We start from the raw sequence: 16,724 nt of genomic DNA on the forward strand, positions 1-16,724 counted from the left end.
CTCAATTGGTAGAGTGCTCGCTTTGTAACTGGGAGGTCGTGAGTTCTAACCCCGGCCGGGTCATACCAAAGACTTTAAAAATGGTACACATTTCTTTCTCTGCTTAACACTCAGCACACAAGAGAAAGAGTGTGGGAAGGTCAAACACTGAGCACTACCAGCGGACTAGCCCCCTGCTGTAGTGCCTTGCACAACTGTGTGTCACCCAAGGGCTACGGAAATGGAGATGGGCACCACTCTACATTCTGCATAAGAGCACAGGAGACCTTCTTACCTAGAACAGCGATGAAGGGAGTGATGGTGGAGCAGGCTGCCGCTGCGTGGTCTCCTGCCAGGGAGAAACTTGTGAGACTGGCGGTGATGCTGCCTGACCGCTGCAGGTGAGAAGTCACGTCTTTAGCCGGGATCAGGATTCCCAGGAATGTGCTCACGGCATAAAGGATGTCCATCCGGCTGATCCTGGGAATATCTGGGGACAAGAATGGAAATAAATAGGAGCCTGTCTGCACATTTATAAGTAATTTTGCTATTAGATTATTAAGACCGGGAGAAGAATAATCATTGATGATATTCCTTGTTCTTTAGTGACAAGAAAATTGTATGCACAGTCACACTGATATTATCGGATTCCATAAAATTTGTTGTGGCCATACTCAATAACTTGAAGAACCCCATGCATTAGCACACGCGCAACAAGACATACATTTTTGTACTCTGGTACTGTTCAACATTCAGGACCTTCTCCTGACCTTGCCCCTGAACACTAGCCAACCAAGGTCAGCTGACCTACTCCAAAACACTGAACCTCCCATCCACACCCAAAGCCCTTGTTTTAAACTATTTAAAACATTCGGTGTCACTGTCACTGAGGGTATTAGAACAGTAGCCGACCTCACCGAACACCAGCCAATCACAGCTGACCTCGCTCCCGACCACCTCCTAACCATGATTGGGTGTGGGTCAGCAGGGTTTGCAATGGGAAGCTACATTATGCATATTTGGCTCTGTGTGACAGGGGCGCTGGCCAGACATACAGTGCTCCCTGTGAAGGTATGGGACCAAGATATGAAGTACAGCATGTCAGAAGTCTGACACTAAAAAATTATTATAGTTGCTGTAGTTACATGGAAGTGTGAAACATGATTAACCTTCAGGGCTGGAAATACTGGATGCATGTGCACCTTAGTGCACCCAAATTTGGAGCTGTGCACCCAATTCTTTTCTGTAGGTGCACCAGTGCACCCAAATATTTTGTAGGTATTTTTGTACATATCAAATCTATAGTATACAGGATATTCTTGGCATCTTAGTGCCAGAAAAATAATAATTAAAAATCTTTCTTGTAGTACTTTGAAATTTAGCTCCCAGTAAGATCTGTAATTAGGTTTTGTTCTATATGGTGCACCCAAAGAATTTTTGTGCACCCAATGTTTTTGGTTGGGTGCACCAGTGCACCTATTCCCAAAAATGGAAATTTCGAGCCCTGACCTTTGATAATAATGACTACATTGTACCTTTGTTTCCTGTCCCAACTCTGATCAGCAGTGGAAGCATCAAGTTCAGCATGGAGGAGTCCACCTTCTCCTGGCTAGGGTCACTGACAAACCCTCGCAGACCTTGGTCCAGGGTCAGATCATTCTGTTTAAAGAAAGAATAAGGAAAACTTGCTAGCAAATACAGAACTTCATGTTTTAAAAATCACCAAACTCATGTTAGCCACACAGTTCTTTTACAATACAATTAGTCTAACGTCTCTAAATTGCAATTAGACGTTTGCACCAGACCTAACGTTACATGTATACTGCAGATCTAAAAGTTTGAAAAGACAGTCATTCATACTCAGGTTAAGTATTTTCAAAGCTAACATAAGAACTAGTAAGGGAAGAAATAATATCATCTATTTCAACATTATTGTATTGACTACCCTACATGCACATGATTGTATACTTATAAATGTGGCTATCATAGTGAAACAACTGAACACTACTTTCTACATTGTAAACTGTATTCCAGTCAAACAAGTACTCTGTTATCATCTCTCTCCAACATAGTAGAGCTACAGCATCTCTATGACAGTCCACTATGTTCCTTACTACTTCGAGGGTCCACATTACTCTCACACTTACAAAACAGTAATGTTTTCGATGTAGTTCAAAACTTCATTTATTGTACGGTCAGATTCTTGTAATTGATAGATCACCAACTTGTCTTGTTTGTATTTATCCACCTACTAGTAGTAATTATTACAAGCTGGCAGCGTAATCTACCTTGAGAAACTGGATCTGTGCGGCTGCCAGTCTGATGATGACTGCACAGAAGCCGGGAGGAGGAGCCATGAGGGCGCTGATGCCGGGGGAGCTCATCTGCAGGATGGTGAGTCCCTCTCCAGGTGCACTAGACACATCAGCTAGCAGCAGGTTCACACATACCGTCACCAACAGCTGCAGGTGAAATACACACAGGTGCTGTCTTAGGCCACACCAATTTAATTTCTTGGTTAATGGATTCGCCCGCTTCATTTTTTTCTGATTTGAAATAAAATAAAAATTCAGAATCAACTGCAAAATGCTCATATTTTGCCCAGAACAGTTGAAAACAGTCCTTTTCTTCCTAGTTGTTACAGTTATTCCATCTTTCAATGCAATGGTATCATTAAAAGTTCAAAATTCATTGTTTAAATTTTGAACCAGCCTGGTGACTTCATGGCTCCTATCGTACCATATTGGGTCATAATAGGATGCCTAGGCCTGGTTTTATTTTCTTATTTTTTTTTTCGCCCCATTATTTTTTCATTTTTTTACGCTCCATTATTTTTCTAGAAAAATCCATTAACCAAGAAATTAAATTGGTGTGGCCTTAGAGGTGCATACTTGTTAGGGGTGGGTACCTGTATAGAAAATTCCGTCCAGGTCTGGATCGGGTTCAGAGGATCAGGTCCAGGTCTGGACCTAAACCTGGACCTGATTATTGTACAGTAGTACTATATCATATTTTTGAGTGCGAAACACGAGTACAGGTGACTCACTAGTTATGGGTTCACCACACCACGAAGTGGTGGTGAACCCATATTGCTTTTTCTAATGTTTCTTCTCCTTCTCCTTCTCCTTCTTCTCCTGCCATTTTTTATAAATGGATTCAGCTTCTTCATTTTAGGGCCCAAGGTCCTGAAATTTGGTATGGAGGTACAGTGGGCAAATACCCCTAGGCGTTTTTTAAATTATTGTGATACAGGCTTTTAGAATGGTTTTATTTGAGTTTTTTGGCTGTGTTATAGCAAATGTATTACTGTGTTAGTGTGCCTTGTTTACCACGTTTGGGCATGAGTCATCACAATGGAATGCAGGGCATCAACCAATAGGCATGCAGCTTTCCTCTATTCTTCTTGCTGATTGGCTGTTGGGATTTAACTTGATCAACACCTGCACAGAGCATTTCCACCTGCACAGAGCATTTCTTGCTGATTGGCTGTTGGGATTTAACTTGATTAACACATGCACAGAGCATTTCCATACTGACAGTATGTCTGTATTCAAGTGTTTTGGTAGGTATTTCAAGCTTTCCTGCTCCAGCATTGGAATGCGGGGCATGGACGTTTTTTTTATTATTTTGAAATTTCAACAGTTTGCATTATGCAATTAAAAATCCTAACCAATAAAGTAGGGAATAGCTATCCAACTGTTGTTTTAGTTGTATTTTACTCCATATTATAGTTATATCAATGTAAATCATTGTTTTCCCTTGTGTTTCTCATTCTTTCCCTGCCATGTCGTAAAATGTGGTGAACCCATCGCTGTATTTGCTCCAAAGCAAATATTGGCCTTTCTAGTTTGTAATATATTATGTTGGAGTTGTACAAATTTGTATATTGAAGAGGAAGTCAGAAAGAGACAAACATGGATTAGGCCAATCTAGTTTGATTCAGGGTTATTTTCTTTACCAGCCATGGCCAGATTATCTTAAGATGTGTGTATAATCTACAGAAATGTACATCAGGTCCGATGATGGTTTTCGCATTTCGGTTTTCAGGACTTGGTTCCCAAATGTCGTTCCGGTTTAAACCTGTCCGGCTGAAGTGGTACCCATCCCTAATACTAGTTAATTATTATAGATTCTGAAACAGAACCAGTAGCAATTTTTTCCCGCATTTCAATTTGACCAGGTGTGTTTTTGTCATACCAATCCTTTATGAAGATCAACATTGTAGATGAATAATTTAGTTACTGTTACTTTGCCTTTTCCAAAGGTCAAAGGCATTAACCTCAGTTATGACAGGGTCTTTTCAAAGTCTCAGGCCATTATGTGGAATCTCAGTTTAAGTACAAAATCCTGAACATCAGCCTCATAAATCTGGAGCAGTCATATTATCTTTGCACTAATTGTAAACTTGCAGTTATTTTCATAGCCTAAAGGACTCTAATACATTGACTTATGCCAAAAAGAAGTTACTCAAGCAACTGGATATGATTTTGGAAACGGTCAGACGTTTCAGCTAGTATCCGCTTTCTTCAGTGACTGAGAGACCAGAAGGGAAATACACTCGTCTGTCTTTACTTATTTGCATATCAATCAATAGTTTGTGCCTTATAAACCTGCATTTCTCCTCTGGTCTCTCAGTCACTGACGAAAGCTAGTGGATGCTAGCTGAAACGTATGACCGTTTCCAAAATCATATCCAGTTGCTTGGCAATGCGTAACTGCTTTTTGGCGTATCGTATTACCCGGATGTCTATTACTTTTTTGGCGACGCCTCAGGGGCGGAGGCATTTTTACAGTATATTACGATCAAGCTGAAAGAATTTAGAAAATTTTACGAATGCATTCCCTGGGGAATTGGTTTTGAGGTAGCCTCCGGCCTTATATCTTCGGACCCAGCAGGAAAGGCCTATGTTACCATGCATGCAAAAAGCACCTTTTCGGGCAAACTGTGCCTTTTTGCACACAGAATATTATTAATGATTGACTTAATTGATATTTCAAATATGTTTTCTTCTGTCAAGAGAGAACAAATTTTCTTGCTCATAAGAAAGAACAAGGAGCAACATTCAAGCTTATAATGCTTCAATTATGTTTTAGTTTCAATTATATGATGCTGGTCGTTTTTTTAATAACTTTACTGTGTGTAATAGTGATGTTTTGTGTAAGGAATTTTATTCACTTGTGTGTTTTCTATCATGTATGTTTGTGTCAGTCTTGTTTTTTTTTGCTTTCACGATGCTGTTGCATTCAATGCTTGTTTTTCAATTTTCTTGCGTGCAAAACATGAATGCACACCCCGATCCTTCCACGACTGGGTTTCATGCTGGCCAGTGAATTCCTGCTGTAGTCTGCACCTCAGGGTGGACATGGCGAATTTTATCTGTGGGTAAAAGAGAGAAAAGAGCATAAATGAATCTATGTCAACTTTGGCCAGCTATTAACATGATTTGTGGTCAAGTTTTACACATAAATATTTACACATAAATATGCAAAGCGGACACATAAATACACCCTTTTCTGGCAATGAAATTTGGGACATCATGAAGTATACTTGCTGTGTGAGATTTCTGCTGCCAGGTAATATATATAATTACATTATGAATAGCCTGTGTGCCAGACCCTAGCACTTAGAACAAGGAGCTTACCTCCTTGCTTAGAATAAAGAAAATGCTTCTTTTTTTCTGAGCCTCTCGCCCGGGCCTCTATATTTCCCAACACGCCCCGCTTTCGGAGCTGGCTTCCTTCTTCAGTTTATCTAGAGGTATAAATTAGACCCCGGCTGCCAATTCTGGGTTCCGGGCGTGTAGTTTCCCCAACTGAATAAGTATCGTGGCACAGGGGCCTGGCACCCAGGCTACATTGTTTTCCCAGCAATGACATCATAATGGCAGGTGCGGGCAGTCTAGCGCGGACAGTGCATAACCTTATATGCCGGCGCCGGTGTTCAGTGTAGAACAGTAGGGTATCCCTCGCTGCATGTCTGAGGTTTACTGGAAAGACAAGAAAAACCAACGCCCTGGGTTACTGGACAGAAGAGCCTTGACGGAGGCCGGAACCCCCCTCGGAACTTGGCGTCAGGTGGCTCAATCTTGACACCATTTTATAATGGATTGTGCACTATACAATGATAAGCGCTCATTGCTGTTCACATTTCTTTCCGCTTGTTCAAATGATTTCAATACATTAGATCCTATAGATAAATGCAACTACATTCTCAGGGGAGATAACCAATACAGTGCTCAAATAGGAAAATACATTAAAGAATGTTTCGGTCTTAGAGAACGCATGTTAGAGAATAGTTAACCTTTATTGTTACATCATACATATACTCTGTAGGTAAAATAAGCATTTAGCTTTGTTAGATCTTTAGTTAAGTTGTAGAAGACCATACAAAAGTCTCTGTACTTTTTTGTTGTGTCAATGAAGAATCATAAACCAAAATTCTAACGTTCTTTTACACGTCGGGCGGAAGATAACCAGCCGCTAAAAACGAGCAGCTATTTAAAAATTTCACTAAAAACACTGATCGTCAATACATGATAAAGACCGGTTGGATCTGTAATGAAATACTGACCAAATTCTGTAAGCAAAATGGACGAAATAACCAGGTGCACACAAAGAACAAGATGAGTGAAGTCAGGAAAACGGGTGTTAGAATCTTCACATTCTTTAGCGGGTCAGTTACATATCGATTATTAGAAAGGCCAGCTGGAAAGATCTGGCATATCAGCGGAGTACGGCTGGGGCCTGAAAATAGCCCTAAGCCACTAATCTGAACAAAAAGGATTTGTCGGAAAGGGGAAAATATCAAGTAAGGCCGAAAAACTTGATCCCGGTGGCAGTTGACATCATGTGGCACACACTTTTAATGCGTTTTGAATCCTGTGACTAGTCTAGGGTACTAAGGACTAAGCTAGCAATAATAATTAAAAATAAAGACGACAGTTTTGGGCATCAAACACTGGGAGTTTATTTACACAAGAAAAAGTTCTCCCATACACACACACAAGTCAACTACTCTACACATAAACTGAAAGGCTAAGTTATCTAAATATCTACACATAATTTTACTTTCAGAGCAAAGGTTTCACCTATAAGGTACTTTTCTAATTTGATTCAAGCGATTAACATGATAAGACATTTCATGAAAGGAGAGCGAAAATTAGATACAAGAAGTCGGGTGGGTGGGAAAAGGGTAATTTTTCGGAGCGGCAGCAGGCCGGCGTGACAGAGTGTGGTCTGTGGTCTAGCGTTGCTGAACCGGGGACGGGAGTTAATTTAGGCTGATGGCTATCGCAGGAAATACCCTGCTGTGCTTCCCTGAGTCAGTGTAAACCCCGGTTTCTCAGAAGACATAACACAGTGAGGTCAAGAGTTCAAAACTTAAATGAACTAATGGTCCATTTCCACATTAAACTAAAATTCCAACGTCCCTCCACGCATGCGGTAACCAGGCAACAAGCAACTTCAAACATTCTCTACCTCAGTGATCAACAAATGATGTATCGATCAGTCATAATATAACAACACCCAAATTCTGACACCGGAACTTTGAAGACACAACCAAGTACATTTTGTACTTAGCTAACAACATTCTTATCGTAAAAGCGAACTCACCAAAATTTCCCAAAACCACTGCGAGTGATACTAGTAATTTTTAGAACCACAATAAGGAAATACCCGGGGACACGACAACATAGCGAGATCCAAGAACACCAGAATAACATAGAAAAAAATGTATAAATCTCGAAAAAGTCTGCTTGAAATATACCAAGAATTTCGAGCAGTAGTAGGGGAAAGTTTACTTCACAAACGTATACAGAAAACAAAGTGACTAGTACACAAGAAAATAGCGACTGGGAGGAATTGTCACGAAATACAAACGGGCGATTGTCAGTCAAAATACTAGTAGCCTGGTAGCCAGACAAGTTATGGTAAACTTATGGTAAACGATAATTTCTCTACGTACACAGTGATGAGCTCGAGTGTTCAGCCCGCCCAGGTTGAGGATATTACGATCCAACAAGATGATTAGATGTAGGTTTGTTGTCCACAGAGTACCGCAACTAACAGACATGTGACACTGCAAAAACACGGCTGTGATAATTTTCAAAATTTAAACTGATACGATTATGGCACATTACTACATTAGGAAGTAACATTAAAGCATACCTTTTTATTAGCTTCAACCTGTCCCGGCTTCGTAGGTTCCTCTGTACTTCTACGGCTGAAGTACTGCCCGTTCGGCCGCCCGTTCCCCGCAAGCCCGGCCGCCCGTTCCCCGCAGGCCTGGCCGCTAGCCTGCCTGCTCTTCACTCGCCCACCCGCCGCTAGCGCTCGCCTGCCAGCCCAAGCTCCTGTGCCCGCTGGCCCGCCCGGACGTTGGCCCGCTGGCCCTCCCTTGGACGTTCCTGTGATGCGTCCTCCCTCCAGCGTACCTCGCGTTGTAGTGTGGAATTCGGACCTGTGTATCACTTTTCCTTTTTCGCCCCGCCCATGGACGCCGATTCGTCAGCGGCAAACGACAAAGAGTATAACTATTACATATTGGTCACCGGAAACGGGTGACAAGGTGATCAATGTTACATGGTCCGCCCACGGAGGCGGAGTTTAAAAAAAACCGCTTGCCTTGCAACTTGCCTGGTTCAGCTTCCAGCATGTGGAAAACACATGTCTGGCACATGATGACGTAACGACATGAACACCTCTGTTTATCTTCAACACAGACGTGACAAATCCCAACAATACACAACAATGTTAAAATAATAGTTATCTGGAATTCTAATATAAGAAAGGTGCGTTCAGAGTCATTGGTTATTATAGAAAAAGCCAAGGTATGGCTTTATTCATGTTCCTGGCAAGGACTTGGTAACACGGAACAAAGAAAACCAACATTTTTAAAAAAGAGGGGGGCATAATTTTTACTACTAGTATTTTACAGATGGTGCTGTCAGAAACAGAACTTGGTGTATGAGGATGACGGTATAAAGAAAGGACTTACATTTTTTTACGAATCACACCACGGATCTCGGTAAAAGCTAGATATATCTTGTTATGATTCTATTAGAGTCCATTCCAAGTCACCGTGCGGTTGTTTGCTCCCATTGTTTGTAATTGTTTTCAAACGTTTGTAACCATTTTTAAATAGAATTCCAAAGCTTGCAAACATTTCAAACTTGGTTCTAACTTTGTAAACAGTTTTCCCAAATCAGAAAACTTTCGAAACATTCTAGAAGTGAGTCTCTAGTCTCTACCAGGTGCCGCGGACCGCTGGTAAAAAAATAGAAATTGGCCAAAAGAAAGGGAATACTTAGTAGTGCGCGAGGGGAGATAGCCGTCTGTGCGATGTCCCGCAAATAAACTGAGACTCGCTAGCCTCTACCCGGCACCGCGGATCGCTGGCAAAACGTAGAAAGTCCGGAAAATTTTTATATAACTACCGGTCAAAACAAGTCAGCTGCCCCGGCAAAAATCGACTCCAAGTTACATTTTCCCCGGCCAGATACTAGTACTTTCGTGTAGACAACGTGTTGGACCTTAGAAATCATATATAAATTATACATATATATATACTAATACTACACGCTAGTGGGCGATAACGTGCGAGTCTTCTGAAGTTCTAGATCTGTACCACGAGTCGGGCGACGGTTTCCATCACCTGTCGGTGCGGTTGATCACGCCCCGCTCTCTGTCGTGCCGACTCTGTCACTGGATTCACCGACTTGGAGCAAGGTCTCCTTGCTTGCAGAAACGCGTGACCTTTTATAGTTGAGAGATATGAAATGAACAAAATAGTGTTCTGTACTTTTTAGATAATCCATTGGGCCAAGAGTACGAAAAAAACGTGCTGCCGATAGTTTTTCTTATTTTAAGCCACACCCTGCTAGTGCATGTTTGCAACATTCACAGCTAGACTCTCGGGCGCCTCTTGTCAGACAATGACGTAACGCAGGAGTTTCCCACGCTTTCTGTCGGCCGACACGGCCAAACCTGTTAACAAGTCATCATGTAAGCATGAACAAAGTGTTACCAGAGCGGTGTCGGAAAAGGGACAAGTCGTCATTGTTGGGGACTTCAATTGTCATCATACAGCCTGGGGGGGAACGACCACTGACCAAAACGGACATTCTCTGGCGGACATACTAGATAGAAACGGACTCCACCAGTCCCAGCATGAGGCTACAAGGATTACACAAACCAGTAGTAGTGTACTAGATTTAGTCATATTATCTGACCCCGGTAGGATTAATCACATTTACACGTTAGCACCTCTAGCTACTTCTGATCATTGTCTAGTAGTTTGCAAGCTCAATATGCACTTACCTAGTAACAATGCTAGGCGACATGTATGGTTGTATGATAAAGCAAATTTCGATACTTTCCGACATGAGCTATGTAAAGTGAATTGGTCATCTTGTATGACAGGTTCTGTTAACAACATGTGGTACAACTGGAAGGAAAAATTTCTCAATATTGCTAAAAACACAGTTCCTAACAAAATTGTCAAAGTATGTAACCGACCCCACAAGCCCTGGATTAACCCCGACCTGTTAGACATGATTCGGCAAAAGACTGAACTGTACCAATTCTATAAGTCGTCTCGAACACAGGAAAATTGGACTAACTACACCACATTCAAGAATCGGCTTACCTCCGAACTCCGCAAAGCAGAGCGAGAGTACTATGCGTCCATCGGCGACAAGATCAGAGCCCCGGGAGGATCCAAACTTCTGTGGTCCGTACTTAGCAAGCTGAGTGGAAAGGGGAAGACGAACATTCCAGCACTCTCCAACCAGGGCCAACTAGTCGCTAAAGACTCTGACAAAGCCGAACTCTTAAACCAAATGTTCGTCAATGTCACCAAGGACGCAAAGCGTCCAGACAGGACAAAGAGGCTTCCTATGTTCACTTCAGAGCAGCTAAACGTGCTCCAGTTCTCTGCAGATGATGTCCTCCAAGTATTACTAAATCTTCACACCAACAAATCTGCAGGTCCGGACGGGATTTCCAACAGGTTACTGAAGGAGGCTGCGCCAGCAATTTGTACTTCCTTGAGGGATTTATTTAACCACTTGATGCTTTCCGGAGTCTTTCCGACTGAATGGAAACAATGCAACATAACCCCCGTTTTCAAGAAAGGAAACCGAACGGACCCCCACAACTACAGACCGATAGCTCTGTTGCCAACTGTGGCTAAAGTGCTGGAAAGATTGGTTCACAACAACTTGTACTCCCATCTTGAGGACAACAAATTGCTCAACAACCATCAGTCAGGATTCCGGAAGGGCGATGGTACCGTGCTTCAACTGATTCGACTAGTTGATGACTGGGCCAAATCCATCGAGGACCCCGAGATAGCGTGTACAGCGGCAGTGTTTCTAGATGTCCGCCGTGCCTTTGACACTGTCTGGCATCAAGGGCTCATATACAAGCTGACCCGCTATGGGGTAGGAGGCCAGTTACTCGACTGGTTCAACAGCTACTTGACGGACCGACAACAACGAGTGGCTATTAACGGCGTTACCTCATCTTGGGGGACAACCTCAGCCGGAGTTCGGCAAGGGAGTATACTCGGGCCTCTCCTTTTCCTTGTATATATCAACGACCTCCAAAACCTTTCTTGCAAGTCCAAGATCAATTGTTTCGCAGACGATACTTCCTTGTACAAAGCAGCAAGAACAGTACAGGAAGTAGCTGACACGGTAAATGCCGACTTACGCACAGTCTCTACCTGGTTTGTAGATTGGGGATTAGAACTACATCCAGACAAATGCAAGGTTGTCTGCATCAAGTCAGACAGAAAGAACGTCCAGCTCCCTCCCCTGTATATCTTTGGAAAAGTCGTCGAACAGGTCCCGTCATATACTCACCTTGGTGTCACCATCCACCAATCTCTGAGATGGCTTGAACATGTACTTGCACTGTCCAGCAAAGCCAGGAAACTGCTAGGCGCTCTCTGCAAACTCAAAGGAAAACTGAGTAGAGAGGCCCTTGAACTAGCCTACATCACCATGATTAGATCAAAGATAGAGTATGCATCAGTACTGCTAGGAGACCTCGGCAGCACGGCTAGCGCTACTCTAGACAAAGTTCAATACCATGCTGGCTGCCTTACAACAGGAGCCATGAAGGGGACCCCCAGTACGAGCCTCCTACGAGAGCTCGAATGGGACAGCCTGTCTACCAGGAGACACTACCACTCCATGGTGTTAATGTACAAGATGACGCATGGTCTAGTCCCAGTGCACCTGCAGTCACTCATCCCCTCCACTAGAGGCGAACGGAGAACGACTCGTCTACAGCTAAGCAACACTACACATCTTCATGTTCCCCGCTGTAGAACGAAGGTGTACAGGTCCAGTTTTATTCCACATGCTTCTACCCTTTGGAACCACCTTCCACAGGCACTGAAGGAAGCCAGCAGCCTAAACGACTTCAAGAGAAAGTGCAAGGATTACCTGTTCACTCCGAGACATAACCAGCCGTACAGACGTCTAGGTACTCGGTACTACAACATCCTAACTGCAAGACTAAGAATGGACTGGAGCCCACTAAATGCCACCTTGCACTTGATGAATATCAAAGACAAAATGTGCTCCTGTGGTACCTCTTCTGAGACTGTTTCCCATTATTTACTACGCTGTCCTCTTTACAGCTGCCAGCGTCACATTTTAACCTCCACAGTAGAGCAACTCACATCACACCGTCTAACCGAGTCTGTTCTACTACAGGGGCTACCAGGCTGTAACATGCACACAAACAAACAACTATTTGAGGCATTTGAAACATTTATTTCCACCACAAAACGTTTAGATGGCCCTTCCCGTGGTACCACATAAGTTAACCCTTTACAATCTTACGTTATACATGTATATATTTCCTCACATACTGTATTATATCCAATTGCCCTTGACCTCTGACCTCCAAAACATTAATTGCTATTATTATCTTGACTGAGTACTTTATTATGCTTGGTTGTATTGTACATTGATAACTGATTGATTTTAGCTTAATCTTTACTTGTTAGTTTACTGTATTAGTATGTTATTGTGTATGTTTAATCTTTGTATTGTTTGGCGCCCGAAATCAGCTATGCTGCCTGGGTGGCCAGGGTATTGTATCGTCGCAATCGAATTAAATAAATAAAATAAGTAAGCATGGACATTACGATGGTAGTATTTTTGCTGAAAGTTTGAAAATATTAGGGTAATCAAATTCGACTTTGGCTCTGGGATGATATACTAGTAGGCGTATTTATCGTGGTCGTGTGAGTTTTCGCTGGTGATGACAATGGAATTATGAATAGTTACCAAAACAGGCGTGACAAAAATTGATCACTTTTTCTGCTATCAATCATTTCTCTTGTAGGTCTTTCTTGATTCGTAAAAATTGTATTATGAAAATGGCTTTTCCACCGGTAACGTTTTATGTAACGAGTTCGTGAAAATCGCAGTTCTACAAATCTGTCCGTCGCCAAGAAATCACTGTAAATCGGTACAGATGCTGCATCCCGCCTCTCCCTTCGCCATCGGGGAGCCGGAAAAATGCAGTGACAATCACTGTGTTCAAGTCGGCAAGAAAATGACAACCGCTGGAAAATCCTTGTCAATTATTTAGACCAAGGAGGTTTTATCAGACTTAAAAAAGCATGGCTTATACTCTGATTATTATCAATCTCTTCTTGGCTAAATTTCTTTGCAATTGTAGCCTACGAATCTAGATCTGTGTGAACGTATACGTACGTGCACCCAAGCTGCGTAACAAAATATTCCTAGGGTCAATGAAATCGTTTTGGCACGATAAATTTTGAAGGCATGGTCCGAGGTTCACGATTTTTGGCAGGCAGGTTGCCTTAGTGATGGACATTGTCAAGGCCAAACATGGGCTTCGTGGGATGTTCTTACGTGAATGGAGTTGACCTTTTGTGTTTGTGTTTTTTGTTGTTAGGCCACACCTACTTAATTTTATGGATGACATCCTCTGAAGACCCCCAAACTAGTCCGCGCGGGCAAAAAAAGAAAAATCCGGCCAAAAATAAAAATCTAAACCACAGGAATACAACGCCGGTATTGTGAATTTGGCGCATTACATAGCGACGTATACGACAAGCCGGCACATGCTGGCTTTTTGCTGAATTTATGAATCGACACTGTACGTATGTACTGAGTTCTTGAGTCGTGGAGCTTCGGTAGCCTGGGTGGCGCCCTCCAGAGTTACCACCGGCTTCATTTGACCTTTTGTGTTGGTCGTTATTGTTGTTAGCAGGATAATTCGGGAATCTGCAAAACCACGTATAAGCGAACACACCTGCATCGATGCTGCACATCACCCACACACATCTAAACAGGCCAATACCTACACAAGGACGTGTTCAATCTATTCAAAACATACGTAAGCAAACTCTGATCTTGCCTACGATCTACATGCTACATACTCTACGTGATACACTTCATTAACGTTACCGATAAAGATCAATTCACCATACAAGCTGTCACAGTAGACAATTATTGTTCCTGCCCACAAAAAAATAACACGTTTTTGGTATATCACGTACTTCACATGTGCACATCAGGTAAAATATACGTTTTTCTGCCTTACGGGCCTACGTCAAAATCACGTAACATCACTACCACTCTGCGTCGCCAAGGTGTTTTTAACACCTATCTTGTTTAAAAAGGTTTTTATTGTCCAAACAGTACCCGTGCAGTCGCAGCCTTTATACGGCTGAATTGATGCAGGGTATCACATAATCAAGGCAAATCACAACAATCAAACAAGAAGCCATAGGTGACAATCCTCCGTGAAGTTTTATATATTTCAACAAAATCCCAAGCGTCAACGCCAGACCTACTGTGCAGACATTATAATTAGGCAACGGTTAATACAATGAGGGCGCGTCACAAGCATAAAACATACAAAGAGCTAAATTCATTACTGCTCACACGGCGTGTAAAGATACTGTGCTTCAAGTTCGAAGTTCATTTTAATTACACACACACAATCATTGCATTCACATAAAGATCGGACTATCATGGTCGTGTCTAGTAACAAAGACAGCCCCACCGTCTTAACGTGTCTGTACCTAATTAAGCGCGCCTGGAACAGGCCAAATTCCAGCAACAGTTGCGGTAAGCACCGCGAGTGTTACTACCGCCGGCCAGATAACCAGGATATCAGCTTACAGTACCTCTGCTACCAGACAACTGCCTAAACCTACGGCCTATTCCACAGGATTGTAAAAGTAGGGATGTTTCTAAAATATGCATTTACTTCAATATCAAAACAGCTACGGTAAAAATAAAAAGACGTGCATCCTCCCGGACATAATGCCACACCGCATGCGAAATTACACAGAAATGCGACGTACGGAAGAATGCGTTTTGGCTGCGAACATCTTCCAAAAAACTTGGCATCTCTTAAGCATGGGCAAAAACATCTGGAACCACTTATCAAAACCACCCCGTATCTGCATGAAGTTCCACCCCCCCACTGCTATTCCAAACAACGCGTTTTTCCGGACCATTCCAATTCGCCTCGTAATTGTAGGGGTGCGTCTGCAATATTACATTGACCGCGAAAGCAGCAACGGCAAAAATACACATTCGTGCATCAACACGGGCATGCCCGCAGACGGCGTATAAAATTGCGTGCCGATTACACAAAGAGAACCCAGTGTTTTGACTGCGAACATGAAAAATCAGCCGATCACAACACTCCGGACGGAGGTCCTGACCTCCTTCACGGAGTAATAATACACAGGATACACATTTGTTCCACAATTTTTTTGTGGAACTGTCGCAAGGGTCTGTGTGGCTGCCATTCGGCACCACAATGACCTCAATACGGCTTTCCGCAACCGAAGTTAGGTACCCACTCACACCTGGGTGGAGTGAGGAAAGTCGTGTAAAGTGCCTTTCCCAAGGACACAACGTTGGGTGCATGTCCAGACATGTCCCGGGTACGACTCGGGATCAAACCCGGGTCTCCCGGTTCACAGTCGAATGATGTACCACTACGCCACCCGACGCCACTTTATAAACTAGTAACCTTCATTGACTTATCTTGACTTACATTTAGCTGCGGCAGATGTGCGATGATGTTCTGTTTGGTGAGTGTGAAGTAGACTCCTTTCAGCAGGTTGGTCGCAGAGTCCCAATCCAGGTGACACTGCACAAAAATCATTCTCTGTTAAATGCATGAAACTTTTTATAAAATTACAAGAGCTGAACTTCAAGATCAGTACACATCTGCAGTGTTCAAGTTTTTTCCCTCATCTCAATTTGTTTGATGTAATATCATAACTTGACCACCAAGGGCATGCTCTTGAAATCTTGCTTGATTTGCCTACCTACCAATAATTTGCACACATCTTCAAAAACGTGCATGCCAAACTTAATGTTCAATGAAGAAAGGCACAGGAAATAAACAATAACCCTTAAAGATGGTCTCTTGTAGATCCTGCTGAACATCCTCTCCAGTTTCCTGAGCAGGAGAACCAGTGCCGGCCGCTTGGACGGAACAGACCAGTCTATGATGGGCAGCATGTCCGTAAAGTACCTGACAAGTGGACAGATGGGGAATCATAGAAGAACTTTATTGCACAAAAATTGTACAGGGAAAACCCCAGAACTTGGCACAAGAACATCAAGGACATGTGCAATATGAGTAGGAAGACCACACTTATCAATACACCTAACATCGACCAAAATGACTTCACAGCGATAGCCAACGAATAAACCGCAAATTCG

The 16,724-nt window shown here is 42.8% G+C and overlaps 1 protein-coding gene and 1 long non-coding RNA gene across 2 annotated transcripts in view; both read right to left on the reverse strand.

Annotated features, from left to right (window-relative positions):
- The window catches only part of LOC109465106 (protein unc-80 homolog), a 42,033-nt gene that overhangs the window by 7,259 nt on the left and 18,050 nt on the right, over positions 1-16,724 (reverse strand). Inside the window, exons 9-13 of the mRNA XM_019762247.1 lie at positions 16,410-16,533; positions 16,048-16,143; positions 2,268-2,441; positions 1,515-1,638; positions 275-469 (exon numbers count right to left, since the gene is read on the reverse strand). Of these exons, the coding sequence (XP_019617806.1) occupies positions 275-469; positions 1,515-1,638; positions 2,268-2,441; positions 16,048-16,143; positions 16,410-16,533 (713 nt within the window). The remainder of the gene's footprint in view (positions 1-274; positions 470-1,514; positions 1,639-2,267; positions 2,442-16,047; positions 16,144-16,409; positions 16,534-16,724) is intronic.
- Positions 5,200-8,178, reverse strand: LOC109465111. Its single transcript, XR_002139941.1, has 3 exons — positions 8,149-8,178; positions 5,900-5,966; positions 5,200-5,356 (listed from the first exon to the last, which is right to left on the reverse strand). It is a non-coding gene; the product is annotated as an uncharacterized LOC109465111 (long non-coding RNA).

This window comes from Branchiostoma belcheri, unplaced genomic scaffold (assembly GCF_001625305.1).
Source record: "Branchiostoma belcheri isolate BF01 breed outbred unplaced genomic scaffold, Haploidv18h27 scaffold148, whole genome shotgun sequence".
Classification (NCBI taxonomy): Eukaryota; Metazoa; Chordata; class Leptocardii; order Amphioxiformes; family Branchiostomatidae; genus Branchiostoma; species Branchiostoma belcheri.